This window comes from Columba livia, chromosome 5 (genome assembly GCF_036013475.1).
Source record: "Columba livia isolate bColLiv1 breed racing homer chromosome 5, bColLiv1.pat.W.v2, whole genome shotgun sequence".
NCBI lineage: Eukaryota > Metazoa > Chordata > Aves > Columbiformes > Columbidae > Columba > Columba livia.
In genome coordinates, this window is record NC_088606.1 from 16,644,478 (window position 1) to 16,672,152 (window position 27,675).

General features: G+C 34.6%; 1 protein-coding gene across 7 annotated transcripts in view; it reads right to left on the minus strand.

Annotated features, from left to right (window-relative positions):
- Positions 1-134: 134 nt before the first annotated feature.
- PPP4R4 (protein phosphatase 4 regulatory subunit 4) overlaps positions 135-27,675 on the minus strand; it is a 70,670-nt gene continuing 43,129 nt past the window's right edge. For 2 of the 7 annotated variants that reach the window (XM_065063578.1, XM_065063585.1), the window contains 17 exons: positions 25,281-25,403; positions 22,566-22,735; positions 21,465-21,584; positions 19,396-19,473; positions 17,850-17,933; positions 16,417-16,599; positions 15,327-15,432; positions 14,389-14,536; positions 12,643-12,787; positions 11,685-11,726; positions 11,519-11,593; positions 9,393-9,468; positions 8,884-8,964; positions 8,453-8,546; positions 7,937-8,007; positions 7,053-7,191; positions 2,792-3,105 (listed from right to left, as the gene is read on the minus strand). In XM_065063578.1, the coding sequence (XP_064919650.1) occupies positions 3,033-3,105; positions 7,053-7,191; positions 7,937-8,007; positions 8,453-8,546; positions 8,884-8,964; positions 9,393-9,468; positions 11,519-11,593; positions 11,685-11,726; positions 12,643-12,787; positions 14,389-14,536; positions 15,327-15,432; positions 16,417-16,599; positions 17,850-17,933; positions 19,396-19,473; positions 21,465-21,584; positions 22,566-22,735; positions 25,281-25,403 (1,808 nt within the window). In that variant the 3' untranslated portion in view covers positions 2,792-3,032. The other 5 variants (XM_065063581.1, XM_065063584.1, XM_065063583.1 and 2 more) reach the window with 5 other exon arrangements.

A 27,675-nucleotide genomic window follows, 5' to 3' on the forward strand; every position in this document is an offset into this window, starting at 1 on the left:
TGCAATGAGACTTAAGAGCCTACTGACCTCAATGTTAGCAGAATTTTGCCAAAATGTTTCAGAAAAACATTTCCACACTCTAAATACATTCACCCTAATTCAGGTAGTGCAGTTATTTCAACCAAACAGCAAAATCTTGAACATTTAGTAAATTTTAATTGGTGGCAGAGCCCAAATACGAAGTTTGAAACAACACAAAAAGCTACTTTTAGCTACATAGAACATATCTAGCCAGATCTAGTTTCTTATGCAGCCTTCACAAAATAGCTGCCCAAAAGCAGGCAGAAGAATTTTCAAATTATTTGGCAAAGAAACTTCAAAGGTGTCTATCAGTAAATGCACACAGACAGGTGAATCCACGAGAGAACATACAACAAATGCATTAGAGGGTAAAGCTGGTAAACATCCCTAAAAATCACCTCACCATTAGATGTCTACCCATGGCAACCCAGATACTGGGTAAACCTCTCTCAAAATGGGTTAGCAGGCAGACTGTGGTATCTAACTACAAAGGTGCATCTAACCCACCTCCACGTATGCATGTACCCAGAAAGAAAGGGAATTGCTCCTTCCTGCCTCAAAGTAATTAACAGGAAGAATGTTGCTATAGAGAACCACCCAATTACTGCTGTACAGTTGAGAGCTCCAGCTGTTATTCTGAGTTGCAAGTAAAAACAATGCCATGAAGGGTTCAGCAGCGTCACTGCTGTCCAAGAGGAGTAACCCCTGAAGTAAGCAGCCCCAAAAGAGATTGCTGGGATGGACGTCTGTGGTGTGAGGATACCTGTAGTGAGAGGATACATGAGACTGCAGAAGTATTGTACAAGGAAGATATGCAGACCAAAAAATGTCTAAATAGTGCATTTAAAGATTACAGAGCATGAGTTTAATAAATTGTAGGGTTATTGAGTGAAGCACGTGTTACCAGCGTTAAATAAGTTAATCAGCTAAAAATGCCAGACAAATGACAGCCAATAGGAAACAAATTACAGACTGTATACAGACCTCATTACATGCCTATTAAAAGGAGAAATAGCTTGGATTCAAGTTTCTGAACTTAGGGGCTGCTCTTTAGTGCTCTAGTAAAGGTATGTGAGGGTCAAACACAGTGTCGTGTCCTGTCCTGCAGCTGGGTACTGCTGATCTGAGTGTGGTCCCTGGCACAGTCAGACTGAGAACAGACTGAGCAGCTCCTGTGGCCATAGGTGAGCAGCTGCAGGTGACAAGTTGTTAGTTTTCCCTGGGGACCCAGGGCTGTCTGCTTTCATTAATGAGATAAAAGCGGAACCTGGGAGGAGCCAGCTTTGGCCATGTGCATATCTGCATCAATACTGCATGTTAAACATCATAATACTTGAAGAAGCTTTTAAAGAAACCTGTGATTTACAAGATCCTGCACCAGTTTGCAGAACAAACTGAAAACTGGAATGTTTCCATGGAATCCAAACAATGTCTGTGACTGATGATGTGGAATACACCTAAATCAAGCTGCAGTGTAAGAAGCTTAAGAATTCAGAGAGTGAAACATTTCTAAATCAAAAACCACAATTTGTACTTCACACAAGACAGCATACATCCAGCATTATTACTATTTAAAATAAATACCTTCTATAGGTAAGTGCTTTTATTCATTTTAATTATAAAAGATGCCCTGAGAATTTTTTTTTCAAGAACATGCATGTACAGCATTGTCCTGGGTTTTATTTTGAATAAATCATCATTCATATTTTTACATTATAAAAAGTAACCACGCACGCATATGCATTCACAGATCAGATCATCTTTATCATACACCAATAAATTTTAAAAACCACATATTTCTGATATCAATGTATTTATGCTGCTTTCATTTTGAAGCAGAGAAGCTGACAATAGCTTCATAGGCTCTCTCTCAAGTATTGGCATAAATAGAACTTTTTAAAATAGAATTGCATGTTTTCTCACAGACAAATTTTGATAGAAACATTAACATTAATACAAACAAATGCAGATGACATCACTGAAGCATGATAGCTTGCTATAACAGCTGATTAAAAACTAGATTCATCATTATAAATTATTCAAGTGAAAATACAATCTGAAATACCAAAAATTAAAACAAGTATTTATACAACAAAACTTATGAAATAAAACATTTTTTTTATATTATTTGGAGACGTCTGCTTTTAGATTGCTTTGTAGCTTACAGAGGATTTTTATGAACTTTACTTAGTACTTGTAAAAACATGACCTCCAAATTCACAGCACAATGCTACTGAAGTTTGTATCTTTTATAGACTGATGAGTGGTTCTGGACTTTGGTCTTAAATTAGGTTTGAAGTTTCTTTAAAATGTGGGATTACTTTTTCATATTGATAAAAATTCCCTCTTTCTTGCATAACACATGGGTGCTAAGAATTGCTAAAATTGTGAAGAAGCCAATTAAGTAATGAATACGTGCATTCTAAATCCAAGAATTTGAACTACAAAGGCATAATTGAAGAAAACAAAATCCTCTCTTTAGCTGCAGCAGTTAAGAGCACATAGTTATATTTCATAACATTTCACTACAATGTTAGAATTCTGCAACCGTTACATTACTTATTGGAACGTATTTTACAACGTGGGATTTTATTTAAAATAGAAAAAGTTTTAACACTGCAAGATGCATTTTACTCATTCCAGTCATTAGAGAGTCCCATCTGCTCCTCCCATCTCATCGCACCAGAACGTTGCTTCCTCCACTTTCTGGTTCACTTCTTTTTCTGTGAGAACATCTAAGAGTTTGATTTTCTGTTTTTTCTTCATACAAAAGAAGAAACACATATAATATTGTTGTTGCTATATTATTAAATAACATAACATAATAAACTGCTACTGCATGCAACATTTTAATATAACTCTTAGCTGCTGTACTTTAAAAATGACTAGCTGCTCTACTGAACCCACTGAAAAAAATGAATGAACACATTCTGAGGGCCATCTTCACAAAAAGGGTGTCTTCATTAAGTTTTCTACAGAAGGTCTTGTTGAGATTCCTCTAAGTGAGATGGTTAGGGCAGTGCAAGCAGTCTGCTCATGCCTCTAAATAAAACCAGAGGTCTCCAGCTTGACCCATGATAAAATCTGGGGAAAGTGGAGATGGGCAAGAGAGAGAAGCTTAGAGTTCTTGACAATGTTATCTCTACATCTTCTGTTGATCATGTCACTTGGGCAATTTTTGCACTTTTCATAGCCTTAATTTTTTTAATCTTTAAATATACTGTTCATCAGCTTTGCAGAGCTGCAGTTATGTCAACTAACAACTGTTTGTAATGATGTTTGAAAGAACAGGCCTTAACTTTTGGAACTCTGGAAATATATGCATCAATATTTTACACTATAATTTACAAACAAAACAAAATATGGTTCTTGTCTACCTTTTCAAAACTGCTGATGGAACATTTCATGATAATACACCAGTGTTAGGATATCTACTAGCTTCATCTTAGAAATGGTACCTAAACCACATGCCAGTCCCACCGGAATTTTTACGAGCTTAAATGGCAGAAGGAAAACTTGATGAGAAGCCATAAGTAACCAACTCAAAGTGTAGTAGATCAGTGACAGAACTACTTCATTTTGTGCTCAACTTCCTAAGCAATTATACAACTGGATGAAAGACCCTGCTCTAAGATACTTATGCATATAATTGTTACAACATGGATGTCTTAAAGGTGAGTTGTGGACACTTTAGAAAATAATGATATCAATTTATTATTAAGAAGTTTATTTCTATGCAATAATAAAGCTACTCCCAAATCTTACAGGATGGAAAGACTGTGCCCCTCATTCTTGAAATAGGTTCTAATTGAAAGTGAAATAAAATCAGGCAAACTGCTCTGTATCGTCAAAAGGGAATATTTGCCAATATTCAGTAGAGCCGTTTTATGGAAGAGGTTACGCCTAAGCTATTAAATAATATTTTGTCCAAACATACATCACTTTGAACTAAGAATCATTAATTATATCTGTTGATATTTTAATTGTTAAACAACATATTACTGCCCATCCTTCCATTCACCACAAACACAAATAATTGCTTAGAAAAAAACATATTAGAAATTACTGTACTCATGTTACAGAGTCAATAAACTAGAAGCTAGGACTTGCGAGAATTAAGCTGGTCAGTGCAATGTTTAACCAGAACATATATAAATTTGCATGATGATATAGTCTAAAAATATACTCAATTATTATTTTCTCACAACTTTCCTGCCTTAGTGAGTCCACAGATAGTGACACTCATTCATGAGCATCTATTCAATTGCAACTTATTGTATAATTTTCAAATTCCTCTCTGAGTAAGTGCCGTTTCTGTTAACTGCTTATATATTTGGATATTAAATTTTTCCATCATTCAAGTCAGAAGATAATGTTTCCTTGAAACTTACTGTTTGTATTTTACTACATGTATATTTAGCACCAGGACTGACTTTCTGAGTAGAAGAAAGATAAAAGAGGTACACCTAAATACATCTGTGGTAAACAAGGTTATGCAGATGAATGCATTTACCATCAACCATTCCATTACCTGTATCTCTTAACATCTTCTTATAGAGCTGCTCCATTTATTATTTTTTTTAATAAAACCATTACTGGGCCAGATTACAATACAGAAATTGAATCTACAGTGCAGCAGAAATTATACCAACTTGAGAGCTGTGTTTTCCCATAAGAAAGAGAACACTAAAACTCTTACTCAGAGCTAAATGTAGGTCATCCTAAGCCCGCTCTTCTTTCTCCAAAACATTTTTCTTCCCCTAGTATATCCTCTCGGCTTCTGACACTACACAGTTTAGGGACTTTCTGAACCAGAGAGAGCATCCAGATCATTGCGCTTGATCAGATACCTTATTTCAAGCAGTCTGCTGTTAAGGTATACATTTGGGAATGGAACCTTGAGACTTGAAGCTGAGTCTCTTGAATTTCACTTTCCTGCCTGAAGACAAAGGTACAAACTGCTATGTGGGTCTTTTTCTGTCCCTTTGTATTCAAACAAAAAATATTTTGAGTGACAGACAGAAAAACCTTTGAAATTTGGAAAAGTTTCATGTGATGTAAAAAATATGTCTAACTAACCTTTGCATCTAACTGCTTTGTGAAAATTAATCCATTTATTTTCTCCAAATCTTTGAGATGGATGAGTAATTGGAACTTCTACAATGGTTGCTAAAAAAATTACAACATTTGAACTAATTTTCTGGTTTTAAAGAGAGGGAACAGAGATTTACAGTGATTAGGGTAAAAACACATGGGTTTTTGAGCACACCTGATTTTTGAAAGTATTTAGCACTGTATGTCATTTTATGTAGTCAAGCTACATGTCCCATTTACTTTACAGAGAGCTGAAAATGTCAGCATGTCTATTAATCTAACTGCTGGGTTTGAAATCATGCACTTTGAAGTAAGTGACCACCTAATGATGACTTATAAAAAGTCTGAAGTAAGTACAGTAGGTAATATTTGAGAGAAGGCATTAGACTCTGGCAAAGACACAGAGTGCAATTTGACTTGGCACCTAAGGTGCTTCTGCTGTGAAACTACTGACTCAACATGAACTGTCCACCATCATTCACTACTTATCTTCCAACCTTTTCTAGAAAGAAAATGAAGTTTTAAAAACAATAAGTCAATATGCAAGCTAGATTTCATTCCATTAAAAAACTATCTTGTACAGTGAAAGTGGTAAAATTCCAGTAGAAAAAAAAAAAACAACTATGTGATCTCTCAGCAAGAGACTGTAATATAATATAATGTATACAAGTAGCTGAATGCAAGGTGCTCAGAGAAGTTAAACTTTTCAGTGTTTTATTTTGCAATTTAGGAATTTTATTAACTTTTACCTCTGAGTAAAGTTGAGGGGGGTGGTTTTAGTTTGTTTTTTAAAGGAACCTGAAAATACTGAAGTGGAAAAATATGAGTTCATACAGATACTTAAGTCACCAGAAATGACCACTCAAAAGGCATCACTATCATTATTGTTTCCTCTGTATACCTGGTGTTTCACCTTTCCTATCTGGTGCAGGCTCCGTATCTCAGCTCCATTATCTCTGACCAGTAAGTCACAGCCTCACATTCCAACTCTTCTTTCATTCTTGGTCCTTCATACCTATCCAGGTTCCCAAGGCCCAGCTTGCATTTCCCCATACTTTCTTTCATATTTCTATTGCACTTAAGTCTATTTTCCCAAACAATCTTATTTTCGTGCCATAGCTGGCTCCTTTCCTTTCTCCATTCTGCCTTGGCTATGAAAACAAATCTCTGATATCAAAGAAAAATCTCAGTTTGAGCATCCAAAATTAGAACTACAAGTTATAGCATAAAAGGAATCTGCAAGGAATTAGCAGTTAGAGTCTAGAGATTTGACTAAGCACACTTCACAGTGATTTTTTAAGACTGTTATACTTTTATCATAGGAGCAAACAAATTAATCTTTGATTTTGTTCTTACAAAACACTGAACAGTTTAGGATGATGATTAAAGGAAATCAGCCTGAAGGAAATGCGTAGCATTGAAATTTTATAATCTAAATGGTTACAATAAGAAAAAGAAGGCAGTCTTAATAACAAGTGGCAGTACCAGTTCAACTTAGCTCTCAAAATTCATCATGAAATTGTTACATAATAATACATAAACATACATAAGCACATAAAAGAAAGCAAAGGAAAAATTAAATCATCTAACAATACATGCATTCTATTTCTCCAGCTACAGGCAGCTAAATCACTGTGATTGTTGTTATTATACATCAAATGCTCTAACCTTTACTTTGTTCCATTCCACCCTCCCCATAATGCACTAGTTGAATACAAACATGTGCAGGAGAAAAAATGTGAAAGACTAATTAAAAGGGCATGCAGTCTTTAAAACACTTGTAATTATACACATCACATTTCTACCCTGCTATTTTAGTATTTCAAAATTTGGGTGCAGAGATATCATAAATACAGGCTTAATTTTACACACCTCTTTTGAGTTCCCTTAGAAAATGTTACCCAGAAGCTTGATTTAACCTCTTGTCAACCACTTACATGCTCATCTTTCGGGACTGACTCTCCTTATTTCCATTGCTCTTTTGGTCAGTTGAGTTAAATAAGTTGCGAGAAGAAGAACTGGAAGGGAAGGCAGTATTCCCACTATTACCAGCAGAATGACTCCGGAATGAATCATCTGAAATAAAGAGCTGCAACTTAGAGAAAGGATTTTGCCTGAAAAAATACACAAACAATGAACAGAATGAGCTGTTTTTCCTGTGGCAATAGTGGCATATCTCCTATAGCAATAATCCAAAAGTTTTACTTTTTTGTAAGAGAATGGTTTCAACTTAAAATTTATTCAAGTATTTTTATGAAAAATTATAAATAAAAATAATTAGAAGACACATTTTGAAAGAGAAGATGAATAAATTTAATATATGAAAATAGTGAGATGTAATTGACCAATCTTTCTTCTTAAAATTTAGCTATTTCACCTAAGCTAATTGTCTAGTGTCTGTTCGTACTGAATAGAAAAAGACTGGTTCCTCTAGGAAGCAGATCATCTCATTCTAATCTCTAATCACCCAAATTCTTCAACAGCAAATGGAGCGGGGGTCATTGCCCAATAGCAGTTTCTCTCTCCTAATTCAGGAGAAGTTATACAAAATATCTTTTTCCTCATGTAAAATGGGTGAAGCGATATTGAAAACAAAACCAAACCAAACCCCACAAACACTCCCCCCAACTACAAAATACAAAAAAAAACCCTGAAGAACCTGAAAAATAGACTAACTAGACTAGCACTTAAAATAATAGATGTTTGAACACTTGAGTTCTTTATGAGTATAATATCTTACAGTATGCCTGTTTAGTGGGGCCCACAGATTCAGCACCCACATAAAAAACTAATGTAAAATACAATATAATGACCTACTTACCACTAAAGGACAACATACAACTCTTTCCCATCCCTGATACTGAAGATGTATATCCTGTAGCAGAGCTTTTACTTAAAAAACAAAACAAAATTGCTTATTACAGAAGAGAGTTATTCTCAATTGTATCATCATGCTGTTTAATAATATTTGAGGTCATTTCTGAGTTTATATGAAAAAAAAAAGAGAAAATTATGCTGAAATTTCTTTAAGAAATGTGCAAATTTACATTTAGCAGTTCTTATTGAAAAATATTTTTAATATATGATAAAAGATGACACACGTTAACTTAAAAGGAATTAATAAGAATCTATAGGCCTTAGCCTGCATTAAAATGGTATTTCTTCCCTCAGTTCAAAACTGCAAACCTTGATCAATTAAACAGAAAGCTAAAAATTTAGGTCACAATTCAGTGCACACATCTCTACTTTCGTAGATTCACGTGCATATAATTTCATAACAGCTGTCTATTGGGTAAACAGTTGCCTATGAGGTAAACAATGAAGATAATAAAGATACTTAGGACACTTGTCTATGTTGCTGTATTTTGGATGTAGTGCTTGAGTATTGAAAGACTGGCTTCGAACCAACTTGGATTTCTTGTCTTCTTTGCCTAAAATTAGAAGTAGCAGAAAACTTTAACATGGACATCCTTGCATTTCCTCAGTAATTCAGAACACATAGTTTTCTGTTAGCCTATGCCAGCTGAAGGAATTTACTTAAATACTTCAATAAGAATAAACAAACAAACCTTATGTCACTTATTTATATGCTAAAAACTGAAATAAAACTAAAAACCATAGAAAATGCATGCAGTTCTAGGAGTGAAACCTTTTCCCGTGTGCAGCAGGTGAAACTTTGGCCCATAAATGCCAACAGCAGCTTTGCTGAGTTTTAACCTGATGCTGTGAGATCAAAACATTCTAGAAGAGTTTTTAAAGAATTCCTACCTGCTGATGGACCAGAAGAGCTTCCAGGAACAGACAGTGTGATACTTTTTGTCAACACTGATGATGTTTTACTGTCTCTACCTAAAGAAACCAAACAAACAAAAAATCAAAAGCCTGGTATAAATATATAAATACTTCTTTCTTAAATCTTAACTTTAAATACAGAAAGAGGACATACCACGGTTCTGGAGTAAACATTAATAATATCTAATCCAGTGCTACTAACACTTCAGAAGTACCACAGACAAGTATTTACATTACATCCCAAAATGAAAAATACCAGAAAACTAAAATGGTTATGTATTTTATTAATAAAGCCAAAAGTCTTCCTCCTAATAAAATGAGGCCAGTTTTCATACACATCTTTGGTAATATTAAAATAAATATTGCCACTTTATATAGCAAATAGCAGAGTTTTAGAAAATGTCTCTTTTCTGCTCCCTACTCTTCTGCCTTTGTAGAAAAGTAATGCATGCATGAACAATATGTCCACAAATAAACAAACTTACGCTTCTTTTCAAACATTTTATCATTAATATTTGTAGATCTTCCTTCATTTTGCTGCTTCTCTTTTTCCAATTGTTCCTAAAAGAATGAATAATTTTCTTAGGTATTACTCAAAAAAAATAGGAAAAAAAAAAAAACAAATACGTGTTTTAGTTAGGGATTGCTTTCAAATCACCAAAATAACATTTAATTTCTACTCTCATCTGCTATTAGTATGAACCTTAATGAATATCCAGACAACCAATTTAATAGTACAAAATAAAATCAGGATACATATCCTATAGAAGAATCACATCAGAAAATGTTTTATCATGGAGAAAACTTAGAGTTTAAGTTCACAGTTATAATTTATTAAAATTATGTCTGGCCTTTTATTGTTTTAGTTAAAATAATGCAGAAATTGGCAGTTGACAATGTGAAACTTTTGTATGACACAGATACTCTGATAACAGAACTGGCAGTTTTTTAAATTCAAACACACAATTCAATGAAAATATTTTTCTCAAATGGTGTCACATATGCTCAAACTTCTTAAAGGTCTAAAATTACCATCTACAGTTGATAAGCCTTTATGCAAAACAAAAGTAAGTATTACAATTCTTCAAGTTTAAGGAATTTACTTGCCTTTCAGTAATATTAGCTAGCTTTAGAATGCCTTTTGGGAGCACACACACACACAGACGACAGTGTTAATACAGTTATATCAGTAATTTCAAAAGCCAATACTTGCTTCAGAAAGCTATTTAATAATAGCTTTTTTTCTCTACTACATGCATAATAAAAAGTGCCAAGTGAAGCATAATTGTTCTACCTTCATTTCACTCTAATTACTATGCAAGCTAATAATAATAATAATAAAAAAGGGCATTAATTCAGGTCAAGGTTGCTGGAATATAGTTTCTACCAAGTCCGTTACTAAAATCAAAGAAACTTATTAACATATTCAGTATTGAAATCTGTAGCAGTCAGACACATTTAACTGGATTCAATGGCTCCTCATCTACTTGGGACTGAAACATGTCACCATTTACTTTGTACATCTCCAGTTCCTCAAAAGCCTCTCACAGACAATACTTGATGAGACCTTTGTAACACCAAAGGTATGCCCATATCAATGGGATATGTCATAAAAATACAGGTGCTCCTGTAAAGTCTAGCTGTAGAAACCGGGTAAAAATTAATTTTATCGTACAAGACACGATAACACAAGGCACACTGGAGGCTATTTCATGACAGCCTCAATTATTTTCACTATAAAACCATTAACTGTACCTACTTAAAAACTACTGAAGTTAAGTTCAAATCTTTGAATATGTGTACGCAGGTCCTGAGAACAAAGCTTGAACCTTTGGCTTGAGCTAATGGGAGGTGGCAGGAAATACGAGACAGGTATCCTGATTGAGGAAACCAACGGCCCAAGAGAAGACCAGCAGTACCTACTGACACCAAACCGGGCCACAAACACAGGCTCTGTCACAATCCCAAAGGCAAAAAACTGATGTTCTGGACAATCTTGAACCTGTTCTGGTTCTCTACAGGTGAGTTCAAATCCTAAATGTTCCAAATGCTGAAAGACTCTCAGCTTTTTTGCTCTCTACAACCTGTGCTATGACCCGCTCCTGCCAGGCTGCAGAAGTTAATGGCCTTTCTGTCTGTCTGTTTGACAGGAAACCTTGTAACACACAGAGCCTCCTTTGGCTTCCTTGGGACAAAAGAAGTTATGACATTAATTTCTTTGCCTATGGAAGCCCTATGTGAACTCTGAGGTGTTTTATTATTCAATTTATTATGTTATACGTGCCTGACAAATTGATAAGCTCCCTCAAAAAAATTCATGAAGGTCTACTGAAGGAATTTTAGAACTATAGAGGCATCAAGCATGAGTGTTTTTCAAGAAATTCCATTTTACCTTTCTAATTGAAACAGCAAAATTGAGGTAGTACAGAAAAGGAATTTATATGTTACTTTGAAGAACTTAACTTTGTACAAGTGCAAAATTAAACCACACACAGATTACAAACCTACCAGGACTCTCCATAATATACATTTCCCCTACCTTAAAATCATTGCCTCATTAATATTAACCACAAACTATTGAAACAGGACAGATTGTACTGATAGATTATACCATTTCCAAAAGGAGATGTTCTTGTCTCTCTTTTTCTTGATCCAATAAATCATTTTCGTAAAATCTTTTCTGAAACTTCAAAATAAAATCAATAAAAATAAAAAATCACTACATGAAAATGGGAATTAAAAGTACTTGGTAAGTATTGAAGTTGGCAAGTACTTACAGCATCTACAGAGATCTCCATTCTGTCCAATTCTAACACTGTCTACAGAGAAAATTAAGACATTATTTATCCTTACTCAATAGCATGCCACACTTTTAACTAAAAAACTGTCCAGATGCAAAGCTTAGAATAGTGGTATATTCAAAATTAACATGCCTTTTCTCCCTAAACATCTGAAGCCTATACTTGTAATTTTGTGCTACAAAGGCAGTTAAAAACTGTCACAGAGTATTCTCAGAACCCTGCTGAGATTCATAACAAAGCACTACCAGCCTGTCTGTATCAAACTCCAAGTACACTCAAGAAAAGCACAGAAGCACAAACAGCTGGACCATGGACCTGAGAACCAAGACTGAAGAAACAACTCAGGAACCTGTGAATGAGCCAGGAGGCTCCAGGTGGGTGTTAATCCAATCGTTCCTGCAGACCAGCTCTGTAAGGAAGCCACCCACTTTAGCTACCTCACTTCATGGCTTCTTTGAGACCAAGCACAGGCACTTCTTAAAGATGTATTTTTTTCATGAATATTCACATTACAAGGGTATTTGTAACATTTCAAAATCCTGCAAATCCTTCATCTGTATATTGTAAAACAGATTAACAAGATATCTCTACCTCAAAGACTTGGTAATTTTTATTAGGGTCAACTTTTAATCCTCTCTCTAGTCATCTGCTATTTTTTCACAAATGGTCACCGAGCCAAAATCCTGAATCCAAATCACTAAAAAAAAAAAATAACTTCAACATAAGTAACTAAGGAAACACTAACACTCTTAAATTTGACAGAATGCACTATACTACATCTTATCTTAATTGTTAAAAATTACATAACAGACAACGGAATTCTTTAGTTTCCTGTTCTTACATTAAGAGAATTAACAGAAAGCATAACCTTGATCATCTTAACTTTTAATGATAACCCCAAGACAAAACGCTGCTGGAAAAGAAAAACGCTTACTCTTTTTACAATAGTTAGGACATCTTTATCTTTCTCTTGACACAAAAGTTTTCTTATACATAATTCCAACTGCTGAAGTAAATGTTTATCAGTTGGAATCTTCAGAGTAGATTTAACTTTTGGCAACAAATAGCATAGCTTCATTCTACAAAAAAAAAAAAAAAAAGTAAACATTCACCTTTTGATGCAAATGTTGAATAAACATTTTTTATTTTTGTATTGCATACTGGTATTTGACATTAAATAATTTCTAGTAGGTCTCATTTTGGGGGAATGATTGTTGATTATACATTGTTTCCAGACATTCTGTAACATTTTCAAAAACTTCTCTACGGATTGGGACAGCAGTCCTGTATCTGAAAGTCCATAAAGATTTCTTTGGTTTGGTTGGTTGGTTGGTGGTGGTGGCCTTTGTTTTGTTTTGTGTGGGTTGTTCGTTTTCTTAACCTAGAAAGCAGACATCCTGATTATCAAAACGATCTACACACCTCACTCTAATAGGTTAATAGATACCTAAATACCCCGGTCCATCAGTACAAAGGAGCCTGAGTCTCACCAAAAAATGTGTGAACACAGTTCTAGGGACCTGCAAGGATAAAGATGTATCAGATAGAGTAAAAGGACTTCACTATTTTCTGACTCCCAAAAGAAGAAAACCCTTCTCCCCCTGCCCTTTCTCCCTGCTTCTGTCTGGAGGTTCACCACTTTCTTTGAGAAGGGGAGGGCAGAAGAAAGTGGACAGTTTTCTGATGGCTTCGTGAGTATAATCAGCCCAGCCAACGGTCCAATAAGTGCTCCTCAAGGCAACAGAAGGGGTGGAAAGTGTGGTTAGAAATCAGTAACACTCCATGATGCTTTCAGAAGATGTGAGCTGCTGTATTGACTGAGAATGCAATTTTAAATGCAGTAAATTAAGAGAGAAAAATTATTCATATAAGATAACCAAGAACAGACACTTCTAAGTTAATAGCTTTCTGCTCTGACACTGTGTGGAAATATTTTAGTTACTAGAGTGTTCAGGTGTAAATCTCTATGCATCATTAGTATTAGACGTTCAGACATGTTGATGGCAACATGAATTACACACATCAGAAATAAGATTAAAGGGTAAAAATCACACAAATTACCTGACCAAAAAAAAGGAACTATTTTCTCACTGGTAATAACTGCCTGGTCCCTATCTGTTTAATGAATAAAATAATTGGCTACAAAAATAACAGAAAAAACACTGTATAAAAATGAAAAACATAGCAAATTCTCTTATATTTTTCTATTTTTTTTAAGTTTACTTTAACAATGAAGTATAAAACTTTTACATAAGGTAAAACCTATGCTAACTTGTTAAGCTCTGATCACTGAAAGAATTACTTGTGCATTTTACGTTACATATCATGATGTTGAAAGGGATAGAAATTAACGGAGACTGAAGTTACGTTTCTCTCTCTCTGCAACCACAAACCAGTATATTACTTTCCTCTCATCTACTGGCTCCACTGCCTCAGTGTTCCTTTCTCACTCCCAAAATCTGACACTTCCAGCCAGTCCCCCGAACAGTCAGACTGACCTGCTTCTGTGGTTTTCTGACATTCTCATAGCCCACTCCACCTTTAATGTTGGTCACTCTGAACGCTCTGTACCTTTTTACTCAAGTCCCGTTATTTAAACAAGACATAAAACCTTTACCAATATTCCTTAATATATTATTTAAAGCTTTTTCCTGTACACTGCTACAGTACAGTACAGTACCTCACATTTGCCACGGGATCGTGTGTAAGTTCAAGCACAGGTAGAAAGAAGTATTTACAGAAGAATGATTTTGAAAACAGTTCCATAATGAATTCACAAGTATCTAAAAACCGAAGTCTGTTCCAATAACTTTTTCCTTGGCCCAGTTCTGAAAAATAACAGTCCACAGATGTTACCTGTTAAGTTCTCCATTTCAGCTAGAAAATATTTCAAAGATTAAGCTTTAACTCAAAGATGACCATCACACTCATCACAAGGCAGACCTTTTCAGTCTATCTCAATTCTTTCTTGCAGTGAAAGCCTAACCTTCTGAATTCAACAATTTCTGTCAGTGAGCATTTTTTTCAGAAATTCAACCTATCCCTTTAACCATTTGAAAAAGCAAAAATAGTAAGGAAGTAGTTACTGTGCTGAACAAAGCCCTGTATGTCATTCAAACCATGGCACAAGTGAAGCAAAATTACTGTGTAAACATCAAGGATTACTAATGGGAACTATTCAACCTTGTAACACAGAGTATAGACTAGAAAGTCAACTAAGGTGACTAATTAATTCATAAATTAATTTCTGAAAAGATTCATTCACAACTTTTCATGCTGAAGTCCCTAGAGAATTTTACTTCTATAGAGGAATTCTGCTTTGTATATTGCAGCACCTACAGTGAGGCAGTTTTAGATTCAAGAAGTAGGGTTGGAACAGTCTTGGCATATTATCAATTTCTCATATTGCAATTTTCTCAATTCCTTTGCATAAGTTTCAGATACATTCCTTGCATATGCACAATATGTTTTGCCTAGCGATAATGTGAGCAACTGAATGTCTTCTAAGTGTAATCCCAACAATTAAGCAGGAAGTTACACTGAATAAATATGACTATAAATAGATCTTCAGTCAAAACTAACTTGCATCTCTAAGTAATGAAGGAAAAATTATCTTACGTTCAATCAACTTCTGAATAACCTCATGTCTCTGTTCTTGCTTGCGATTATAACGTAAATAAACACAGAGAGTTCGAGCAGCTGCTTTTTGGACTGGCAGGACATTCTTGAAGGAAATAAAGGAAACACAATTAAACATACCTGAAGGAATATGACTAAAATGTATAAAATTATAGAAGTAGAAAAACAACTAAAAATTAGCCTAATTTTAAAAATTCTGGAATGAATAGAATTAAGCTTTGGGGAACTTCAGATTGGACATCAGGAAAAAGTTTTCCACTGAAAGGGTGGTCACAACACCAAACCTGTCACAGTTCGAGAAGCATCTGGGCAATGGTCTTTGCTGATATGGTTTAGTGTCAGGTAGTTCTGTGAGGAGTAGGGAGTTGGGCTCGATGATCTTTATGGGTTCCTTCCAACTTGAGATATTCCATGATTCTATGGTTCTGTGCAATTTTGAAATACTTGGCATAATGTAAGGGAGAACAATGAAGCCAGGCCAATTCGTGAGACACCTACTCCCTTATCCCATCTGCCTAGGTTGTTTATCCAACTATTTTATGAATGCCTAAAAGTATCTCATGTTTGGGAGGCACCTTCTATATTGTGGGTGTTAGGAAGAAAAACATACAAGATCTTCTATTACAACAGACAGTTTGAATGAATTCAATAACATTTCAGACCAGCAACTTTATATGATCATTCATTTTCAGAATTAAGTGTTCTTTCATAAAGAATGGAACACAATGCAATGTAAGGTATGCAACTAGGAAAATGAAGGCATATCTCAGAGGAAAAAGTTTTGATTTTTCTAGAAACGAACTGATAATTAGCACAGGGAGAGGAAAGAAATCTTGAGTGTGAGCAAAAACATCCCAATCTGACAAGCAAATTTAACTCGTCAAACTGGGGGGTAGTTCTTAGCAATTTCTCAGTCTTATATAAAAAAAACACAGCTTGATACACAATTCAATGAAAAATAGTACATTAAGATTTATATAAAAGTGCTACACACAGCAAATATCTAGTGCTAATTTTCTAAATACAGTAAACAACTGCAAAACAATAGGAAAGAGACAGACAGGCTCACATTTGTCAAAATGATTGTCAACATTCTGTGAAGAAAACGGTAATAAATCTGATCACTTGATATGATATGAGGGAGACATGCATATTTTTGTAGTAACTTCTCATGAGTTCTCCACTTTAAAGAAGTTGCTGCTCTCTGTTCTGCTGTTGTTAATGCAGGAATCAAGTCAGGAATAGACAATAACTAGAAATAAAAATATAAACATAAAAGTAATTTTAGATCTTCTAGCTATATTCCATATTACTATGATTAAAAAGTATATAATAACAATGTAAGAAGGGAAGCGATATCAAGGGGACAATTAATTTTTCATCAGACAGGATCAACTATACCATGACCATTTCAAATAGATATTAGCCTAACTTGTTCTTAAAAAAAATAATAATGATCAGGGTTAAACAATCTCCACTAAGCAGTAAATTCCACTTAATTAGTCAAAAAGCTGCTCCAGTACCTAAATACACTGTGACTTCCAACTTGTCCTCCTGATAAACTCATTACCGTTCTCATTTTAACACCCTTTTTACAGATATGAAGACAATTACGACAATCCTCACCAGTTTTTATCAAAACAAATAAATTTTTCTCCTAGCCTCTTAAACTTTGCAGTTATTATTCTCAGCTCTCTAATTAATTTTAGTAGGAATTATACACATTTATAGTAGCCAAGCTAACTTCTCTTTAGCACTAAGCAAAATCACAAGAGACTTGACATGGCCCTAGTTATGTGTTACAGCTGTAAAAATCTGACAAAATCACATTTTCAAGTATACTCTCAACTTTTGTCTATACAAGGAAACAAATTTATTCAATTCTTCTATTGTTGGAATATTTCAGTTTCTCGGTACATTTAGGAAGTATGCTCAAAACAACATCTTGAAACACAAGATGATCTTTCATGTTCCATTTTGGAGGTAAGGAGTCACTGAATAAACCATCATCCAGAGCTACATACAATTAAATTAGTAAAATTGGAAGCTGAAGACATGTCTCATAAATCTTAATTCTGTGCCTTTACCTCAGGAAAAAGCAAACCTAGCAGAAACTGTGTCTGCAAATGGCAACCATGGGCAAATTAGGTGTTTACTATCATTCCTTTAGCATGAAACCAAGTTTGTTTTTACTTAATGACTGTACTTCAAAACTTGATCTATTTCAGCAAATTAGAAAAAGAGCATGGATAAATTGATTATTTTTATATTAAGTCTAATATTGCATTTTTTTTATTTTGAAGTTTATAAAGCCAACAATCAATCGAAAAACCACAGAAACTTTATATCTCTCCAAATGAGAAACTAAACATGAAAGCCTTTGCTCACAATTTGTGTCTCAACAACTTTGTTACTACCTCCATTTAGAAAGCAACTTTAAAAAAAAAAACACCACACGCAAACAAAAACCAAAAAACCACAAACACACATGAGAACACCCACCTTGCTTTCTGATCCACTGTTTTCTCCTCCGTTAGCCATTAGCTCAAGGATTTCAGGAAGGTGACCTACCAGAGCATCTAACACCTATTTACAGAAAGGCTGCATGAATGAGGTCTGTTAATTTAATTTGACTCAAGTTTTCTCTCTCGCCAACATACCACTGCTGACATCTCTTACGTCATTGTATTCTCAGATTCATCTTTAAAAAAAATTATAAAGGAGAGGAAAAAGAGGTGCAATGTATTTGCATTGACGATGACTGGGATTTAACATTTATGTTTTAATATAGTAAGTAAGTATTATAGCTTTCAGATTAGGAAAACAAACTATAGCTTTGATTTATGTGAATATCACAGCCAATGCTTTCTAAACTATTCACATCATACAATATTTAAAAGTGAACATTCATTCTTAAGAAAGATCTGTATTTCATAGAGAGTTAAGAGTCTCAGCAAACACAAAGAAACATTTTTCTTTGTATGTGTCAGCTAGATCCTAAAATTTTTTTTTCCTGCTTTGGGGTAAAATGCAGTTGATACATTAAAATAAAATATATAGCCTATATTAACAGAATAACCTTACTTTTGAATGGTTGAATACTTGAAACTAGACTAGAAAAGTACATAATTAAATATTTTTTGCACCAATTCTGACTAAGGTGATATACAAAATAAAGGAACAAATATTATTTCTTATTTAGACAACGGTATAGGGATCAAACCAAGGAATTTTTCAAAATGACCAGCTGCTTCTGAGTCTCAACATTCAGGTATTCAACTTGAGAAGTCTTTTAAGATGGGTCAAAATTTCATAAACAATAAGTAGATATTCTATGAACAGTTTTAATTTCCTTAAAAATGTCTATCAAAGGGTATCAAAACAAAAAGGAACATTTGAAAGCAAAACTCCTTTTTCCATTCCATATCCAAGGATGCTACACAGGGAAAAGATCCAGTATTGGAGTAACTAGTATCAGAGGAAATGGTGATTTTGTCTCAAACAAATAATTTCAAATCATGTCATTCTCAATACAAAAAAGTCTCACGTAGGCTGAAACCAAGGCACATTAAACTAAACTGTCTCATAAACACAGATTTTTGTAGCAGATCTTGGACTGAAACTCTTTCTAGAAGTCCTGGTCTTTGAACCATACACAACTTCTTCATCTCTTGTTCATTAAGAGAAGTGAAAATAAAACAAAGCAAAACCCTTGTCTGCTATCAATTATTATTTTAATATAGTATTAAAAGCAAACCTTTCCAAAGCATTTGTAAGGTAATAAAAAATATAGCAATTAAAACAATTTAGAATTAATATTTTTAAAAGCTAATACATTCAGTATGGGTTTACTAAATTCAAACACCTCCTATTTTCATCCTTTTTATTCACAGACGGCTGGCATCTTAATGAAGCGTCTGAGAAACAGAAGTAAAAGCTCTTGATAGTTTCAAACTGTTACTGCACTTGTCTTATTTCAGTTATTAAACATCAAGATTATCTGCCTCTATGTAACAAGCAAAAGAAAGTTCCAATAAAAGTATATTACCTCCAGTGACTCATCCTGTAATAGTGTAACCAGTTCTTTATGTATTGTATACACACCAGAATTTAAAAGCTTAGCAACCTAAAAAAGGACAATAAGACAGTGAGGTGAAACATTCTTTAGTTCCACTGCACTACAGCAACTATTCTACATGTGCTTACTTTACAGCAAGCTTGAAAAAGGGAGACAGAACAATTGCTTAATATCAGCCTTCTAAAGTTGTGTACTTTACCATTGATCACATTGCAAATACACTTATATAAAGAATATGAGTCAAGAAACAGGCCTATTACTCAACCATGAAACATGTTGTTAGAATGAACTCTCTTTCACATTTACCAAACATTTTTAAGACTGCACTGCAAGGCTAGAAAAATTCCTTCTGGAATATTCAAATATACTTCATACTCCTTAGGAGAGACAACAGTCACCTATATAATTTTCCACAGATAAAATATAAAAATGTGCTTAGGCTGTTATGGATTTAAAGTTTCCCCAACTTTCCATCCAAAGTTTTCACTCCTTACTTCTTTGGATGTTTTGTTGTTGTTGGGTTTTTTTGTTTATTTTTGGCTTTGTTTTTTTGTTTGTGTTGTTTTTTGGGGGGAGGTGGGGCACGGGAGTGCGGGTGGTTTGGTTGGTTGTTTCGGTGGTTTGTTTGGGGCTTTTTTTTTTACTGTGATTCATAAGTCGCATACAAATTTATAAAAACCACCACAAGTTCATCTCCACGCTGTTAAAAAGGTTTTATAGCAAATATAAGAAAAAAAAATAGGAATGGGGTTTTTCCCATTTGGAATATCTAGATGATGCTTTTTAACAGTTTTCTTTGTGTACATAAGCCAAGAGAAAATAAGACCTTACTTCCAATCAAAATGAAGCTTTAGAGAAATGGCTACAGAAAGTTTATTTAAAAAAAAAAAAAAATCCACCTAGCAGTGAATGCCATAAATTACTCATTTCTGGCTGTCACGTGGTTGCAAATTATGCTGTTAAAAATAAATCAACCAGCACTAAATGTATATTCAGACCATGGCATAACTTTGCAAGTTTTTTTTAATGAGATAGAATACTTCTCTTATATTCAGGCAGTACCTTAAAAGTGTTAAACATCTGACATTAAACATTATGTAGAATTATATGCTAATTTTATTCTTTCAACAATTACTTTGCATTATCATTCACTAAGACAAGGCATCAACAGGTGAAGGGAACTAGAAATCCACCAATCTTCCTTAAGATGGGGGAAATAAAGCCATCTTGGCTTCATTATGCCTCTACTAGTTATTTAAATACTTTCAGCAAGCTGCTTAACTTACCAATTTCTACGGCAACAAAATGGGATAAAAAGCTAGCTTGAGGACTGAAACACAAGGATTCTCAGTAAAACACTATCAAACCTTGAAGATCTCTCTACATGGGTTACAACCATCAGGACAGAGAGTACTTTCATCTCTGGAATGTACTTCATATAGTTAATATTATCTATGCAGCTGTGTGTTTTTGAACTTCCATGAACATAATACAGTGGAACTTACGTACACTGAATGAAATATTAAGAATACATATATTTTTACATCTGCATAAATTTCCAAGCAGTTTCATAATAAACTTGAGTATTTAACTTAGATGTGATACATACAAATATTCTCCACGCCAGCAGAGCAGCAAACTGTACAGTTCTAAAGAGGGTTTTCAGGATCAGAAATGGCAAGGTCCTTTTTCCTGTTTGTCTTGTTATTTTCTAATAGCATTCAAAACCTTAAAATATTCTTATTAGTACAACTGCTTATATTTATTGTATTAGACTATTTTAAGTTTCTTCCAGCTTTTGCTCCTTAAGACACAGCAGTAGGTTCTGTAGTCAAATATCACATAACTTCAATACCAATGTGTGTATATGGGCTGTATTTACATATTAGAAGGGACTGAACACTTTTGCAAACTACATTTCAACTGGTTTTCTCAAGCCCTTTAGTTCTGGTTGAACAGTCACAAAAGTAAGCTTAAAGAATAAAGCAACATAAACCAAAAACATGTTAAGTACTAACAAAGTACCTTTGTAGACTTACTTCATAGAAGCTTATGGCCATGGTATATCTGACGGGAACTTCAGGGTCATGACAAAGGCAGAAAAATATAGAATATAGTTCTAAATGGAAGTTCTTTGGATCCACAAAAACAATCATGGCCTGTGGAAAGATAAAGTCTTTTATTAACTGTCCAACTAAAGGACCACACTACCAGAGATTTTCAGATGAAAACACTGAGTTACAACCAGCAAGACACTTGTGAGATAGCAGGTTGTGATTCTAAATAAGAAGTGTGGCGTTTTTGATGGTCTTGTCAAAATACAAGCACCAGACAAGTTCTAGAGTTGACAACTAAACTGAATTTACATATCTTCCAGACATGCTGAAGGCTTTTTTTTTTAAGATATAGATTAAAACCACAAGATATAAAACCTTAGTTTTACAAATATCGTTAATGTTTCTGTACACTAGTGGAAGCTGAAACTAGAGATTCCAAAAACAAAGCAAGCATCTAAATTTCAGCGTAAGTCTGTGTACATACCTTTTTTATTTTTTCTCAAATAAACCAACAGATGACTACCTATATACACGGTGCTTGTCCCTAAATGGCAGAATAAAAATAACTGTGCACTGGCTTTTGATAAAAACATATTTTCTTTAAATATAAATGCAGATTGTCAAAATACAAAGTAGATTTACAGAAACAGAGTGGTAAAATTTGAACACTTCACATAAACAGATTCAATCTTTAACTCCCTGTAATGCCACAACACAGCAAATGTGAAAAATAGGCTTTGAGGGATTTGAAACTGAGGACTCTGTTTCACAGCCATTTTCTCAGTGCCTTTGTGCTAAGGGTTTGGAGAAAACCTGTAGGAAAGGATGAGATTAGTGACGTTTCAGAGCAGCACTCTTTCAACCAAAGCCTGGTAACAATTATCTGAGGCTCTGCAAAAAGGAATCTTTCCCAGTAACTCTTTTGGATAACCTCTACTTTAAGCCAGTAACTTGAACTTTATAGGGGAGAGCTAGAATCTAACTACCTATGTGTAATATGGCAATAACTTCTCTATCATTCATGCAGTTTAGTGAACTATATGCATGACATGAAATACTTAACCTTAAATTAAAGTTACTTACTGGGAAATTGTAAGCACAGTTCTTCCTCACTGAAATATACTTCTTTTCCTGTTCTAGAGTTTGAAGTTGTAGTTGATTATCGTTGTGTCCATTTTCCTGCTGCAAACCCAGTGTGGAAAGCTTCTTGTAAAATTCCAAAAACCGTAAGTGCTGTTCAGGAGTAAAAATGCCTGGGGAGGGGAGAAAAAGCTTCATTTTATCTTTATAAACAGAATTTAAAAAGTCAAAAACCCAAATCTCTTTCACAAATCTATCAAATACACCAATTTTTGTTCTACCTCCTCTCCCATATAGTAAGTCTAGTGGAGTATCATCAGTATATTTTATACAGAAATGGTGATTACAGGAAAATGATAGGTAACTATAATAGCATTTACATAATTCTTGAACTATTCAGGATTTTATCTGCAGGATTGTGAATATACTTGTTTGATACACATCTGCAACAAGTTGAAAAAAATAGGCTATGTTGCTACATATAATAAAAATGTGTAAGAACAAAATTAGAAAACAAACTGGAAGGCAACTAGCAAGATGACTTCAGAAATTACAAGTCATTTTGGAAGTACATCAGTAATATAAAAACAATCAAGGAAAGACTAGGTTTTTTTACTGAAGAGAGAGAGAAGCTATCAGTGATTGGTATCAAGAAGGCTGAAATGCTTGGTGCTTTTATTTTCTTTCTCAAACTCTACTAGTATCATCAGGATCAGCAGAATTAATAACAGCGACAAGGATTGAAGCTTTAAGTAGAGAAGGAACAGGTCAGTGAATACTTAAACATGAAAAGTTTTCGAAATGTGCAGGGTCAGATGACCTTCATTCCAATATTCAAAAGTATTTAAAGTACCAGCTGCTGAAAGCTGAAATAAGGAAGATACTGGAATGGAAAAGGGCTGATGTGGTACAGATATTTAGTAGCTGGAGAGGGGATGGACAAGCCATATAATTACCCGACAGTCAGATTACTTTCAAGTTGGTTTGTTGTTGTTGTTGTTGTTTTTTATTCTTTAATTGGAACAAAAATAAAAAAATCTATTTGTAAATACCAAAAAGGAAACAAGAAAACAAGTAGCAGCCAACATGGCAAAAGAAAAACTTGTCAAAGTGATTCCACTTCCTTCTAATACTGGATAACAGAACCTGTCAGATATCCCAACTGAATACAGAAAGAGGCAGTGAAGGCCATGTCTTTCATAAGCAAAATAAAGGATCAGGAAAGAGATTTAAAACTATAAAGTTGCTGCAAAACTGCCTGGAAAAGCAGTTTAGAGAAAGTTACCCATGGTTCACTGACAAGACATGAAATGTATAAAACAAGGTCTGTCCTAGTTCTGGTACTATTCAGTATTTTAATTGGTTTTTTCGATGTTTGATTAGAGAATACACTTATTGAATAATTTGATAACATCAGCCTAGGAGGGAGACTTAGTTCTTCAGAAGACAGAGTTTAAAATTATTTCCAGAAACTGAACATATGGGTCCTAAAACTTTTAGAGTATTATTCCACTAAGACAGAGGTAAGGTACCACGCTTAGCCAAATTTGCATGGCCTACATAAGGCCAGGAAAGAGAAAGACTAACTAGGTGGCAGTTTTATCAAAATAAAAACAAATAAAAATAAAAAAAAACATAGACCTTTGAGCTACTTCTGTTTATAGGTTGCACTTGAACAAATAATGTCAACCTGTTGTAAACTGCTGCAAATAAAAAGACAATTTTTCATACTGAAAAATGTAAACAGCAATATAGCTTACAAGACACATGAAGTAATCCCTTCACTTTATTCAGCTCTCCTAAGGCATAGTAACACTTCCAGAAAAATGTGAACTTGTCAAACAGGGTTCAGAGGTGAAGAGAGATCAGCAATTAAAGTCATTCAACCAAGAGACAAGACTGGGAAGACATGACAAAACCACAACTGACTGTCCCAGCTTATGTTTCTGTAATGAACAGTTTGACACTGGAGCAGCCCATTTGAGTTATTTGTAGTGAAGTAACAGTGACTTTAATAGTCTCTAACATAATCATTAAGGATCATTTTAAAGACCTGTAAGAAAGATCAGAGGGTTTAAGAGTCTAGGGGGGGAAGTCTCTGTAAAATAAGACCATGATTTCATGTGGCCACTTCCCAGGTGAGCTCTGTGTAGAGGGTATATTGCGGGTAGAATGATCAAGGAAATATCTGTTGTGCTCAAGTGCTAATGTACAGAAAATCACAAAAATTATGAGCACAGACTTGGCCTGAGCTGCAGCTGAGAATTCACAGGCTATTAGGTCTCCTTTTTCCCCTGAAGTTCCTTACGGGCCACACTCTGTACTGTGCCTCAAAACAGATGCCAAGCGCAGAAGTGAACGTTCACTGTTAACATGAGACTGTGTTTTCAAAGACTTTCAGTTTCAAAAATTCAGTCATCCAACTCACAAGCTCCAGAATATCCAAGAAGCAATCAAAACAAATCAGTCAAAACAATAAACACAAACCACACGTTTCCATCTCTGCCCCCGTCTAAACATGGAAGAAAAAAAAAAAAAAAAAAAGGCAGAAATTCACAAAATCCAATATTCATGCGTTGGTGATTTCAGACTTTTGCTTCCATATTTCCTTTCCTATAATTTTATTTGATACATTCAAATATGGGTATTTTAAAGGGCTTCAAATTCTCCGATCTTCCCTCACTTCTAAGTTTTTTTTTAAGGAACATTAAATCATACCATATAATCCGTTACATAGTTTCCCTAAATGGAAAGATAAAGAAATTAGGATAGATTCATCTGATTTGAAGGATTTTTCACAGAATGACTTCACTAAGGGGAGCACAGTTTGACTCCTGTCATCTGAAAAACAAAAGAAATGTTTAAAGTTAGCCATTTGTCAATATCTGAGAAAAGAGAACAGGGAGTGGACTTCAATAATAAGTTACGAAAAATATAATTTAACATGCTCAGGAGTATTTTTAGTAGGCCCTCACTGGAGGTAGGAAACAAGACGCGTAGAGAAAGACAAACATACTACCATAATACAGGTCCTAAATGATTGTACCTTACGTGTTTTATTTGCTCGGGTTTTTTGTTCATTTGTTCTTAGGGAAAAGGCACCCGCCAGTAAAGGATGAGACAGAGCATAAATGAACAGTCACTAACTTTTCCATTCACCAAGAATACAGGAAGGAAAAGAATACTGCAGTACTCCTACAATAAGATTTGCTACAATGGTAGGAATACGGGGAGATCAAGAATGAACATGACCATGACAGTGAAAAGAAAAATCTGGATATGCTGGAAGTCAATTTTTTCAACCTACTGAGAAGAAGAGGTTGAAAGTCTTTTGGTAAACAATTAATTCACAGAGAAACAAAATAATTACAGTAAGATAAAGAAATTAAATAATTTAGAAATTAATGTCAAATCCAAGCACTGTGCCTCATTATAAAATAAAGGAGTAAATGTTCAAAGAAATGTGTGTTTTGACTTGTTCTGAATAAACCATTGTATTTTAAAATGTTCGAGTTTTAAAGGGATTAGGATTTTTTAATAGTAGATCAACACCAAAATTCAGCAAGTAATTACAGCTGGACAAAATATTTAGGTTGACCTGAAGAGATATTTTGATACGGTGAGAAAGAAACTGTAGGATATAGTTTTGGGTCATCTACCTTCAAAATGTTCAATTTCTAGTTCAGTCAGGAAACCAAAAACTACACAAACCAAATTCCTAGAAACACATTCCTTACAAAGCTGTAAACAGTCCCTGATTGCTTTCTTTGAGCTTTTTTTCAATAGCTAAAAGCAGTAGTTACAGCAATTGGCGGGGAGGGGAGGAAGGTGCAAAGAGAAGCACAAACTTGATAGCATCACTGCAAAGGCTCAATAATTTGAAAATTAACCTGCTATCAAACTTACTGATAGAAGCACTAACTGCTAAAAAAATCTGTTTATAGTTTTCTACCCAAAACTACCTTATTTCTTTATGTACTCCTCCATATGGCTTATATGCAATCACGTCTTTTAGTAGTTCAACACCAACTTGTACAATAAATATTTGCTCCTCACTCACATATCAGGAAGGAGTAGTAGAGTCAGTAAGATGCGAGTGGGAGTGGAAAATGCAATGCAAAATATAGTTGTTAATGAAGATAAAGAACTGAAGATTTTGGAAAAAGACAGTATAAAGAGCAAAGTGGCAAATAATGAGCAGTGATCAACAATATTTTGCATACACACTACAGCAATGATCTACCATGTACGTTGCTGCTTTGTACACTTCCAGTCACAAGAAACAGCAGACAGCACAACTGATACGGAGCCAGAAAAGGTGGCTGTTGTTGTCTTCTACACTGCCCTGAAAAACTCAAGGCAGAGCAGCTGACTGGAGGCTACGGCACAGCAGTTACCCAGAACATTCCCCTGCACTGGAGCTGTCACTGTAACTCTCCCTAAACTTTGGCCCAATCTGTGCTGAACTGAATTTGTGCTGAGAACCCAAGAGCCATGTGTGTAGGAAAACCCACCACACCAAGCCAAAAGAAATGATACAACAGAGAATTTCTCCATCACATGAAGACACAGATACTCACCCCTAAGCCCAGAAAAGCATGAAATATGCTTGTAGATCAGAGGAAAGATACAGACCACTGAGAAAACACGAGCATTCACACCTTCTGTGTTAAATACTGAAAAGCTTTATAAAATACACACACTTTCTCATTGCAAAGAAGCTTTCAGTACCATATAGCTACAAGTTTAAAGAGACTTAAATAGTAATCGCTGATGCTTAGTACCTCTAAAACTGATCAGTTGTGCACACTGCAGTTTACGGGACATGAAGAAATATTTTCCGTTCCAAAATTTACAACTGTATTTGACATTTAACGCTGGATGTTAAAACCTGCAAGGTTTACTAATACCCACACAAATATATCATATCATTGCCCCAGCCTGGTTCTTCAGGCGGGCTGCAGCCTGTAGCTAGCATCAGATTTACTTCAATTAAGTGGTAAAAACTAGGTAACAGCAAATAAAAAGCACAAGAAATGGCATCTGTTGAGCAAACTTTTTGTATTCTGTGTTTTGGAAGCATTAAGTAAATACTAACAACCTAATATTCCTA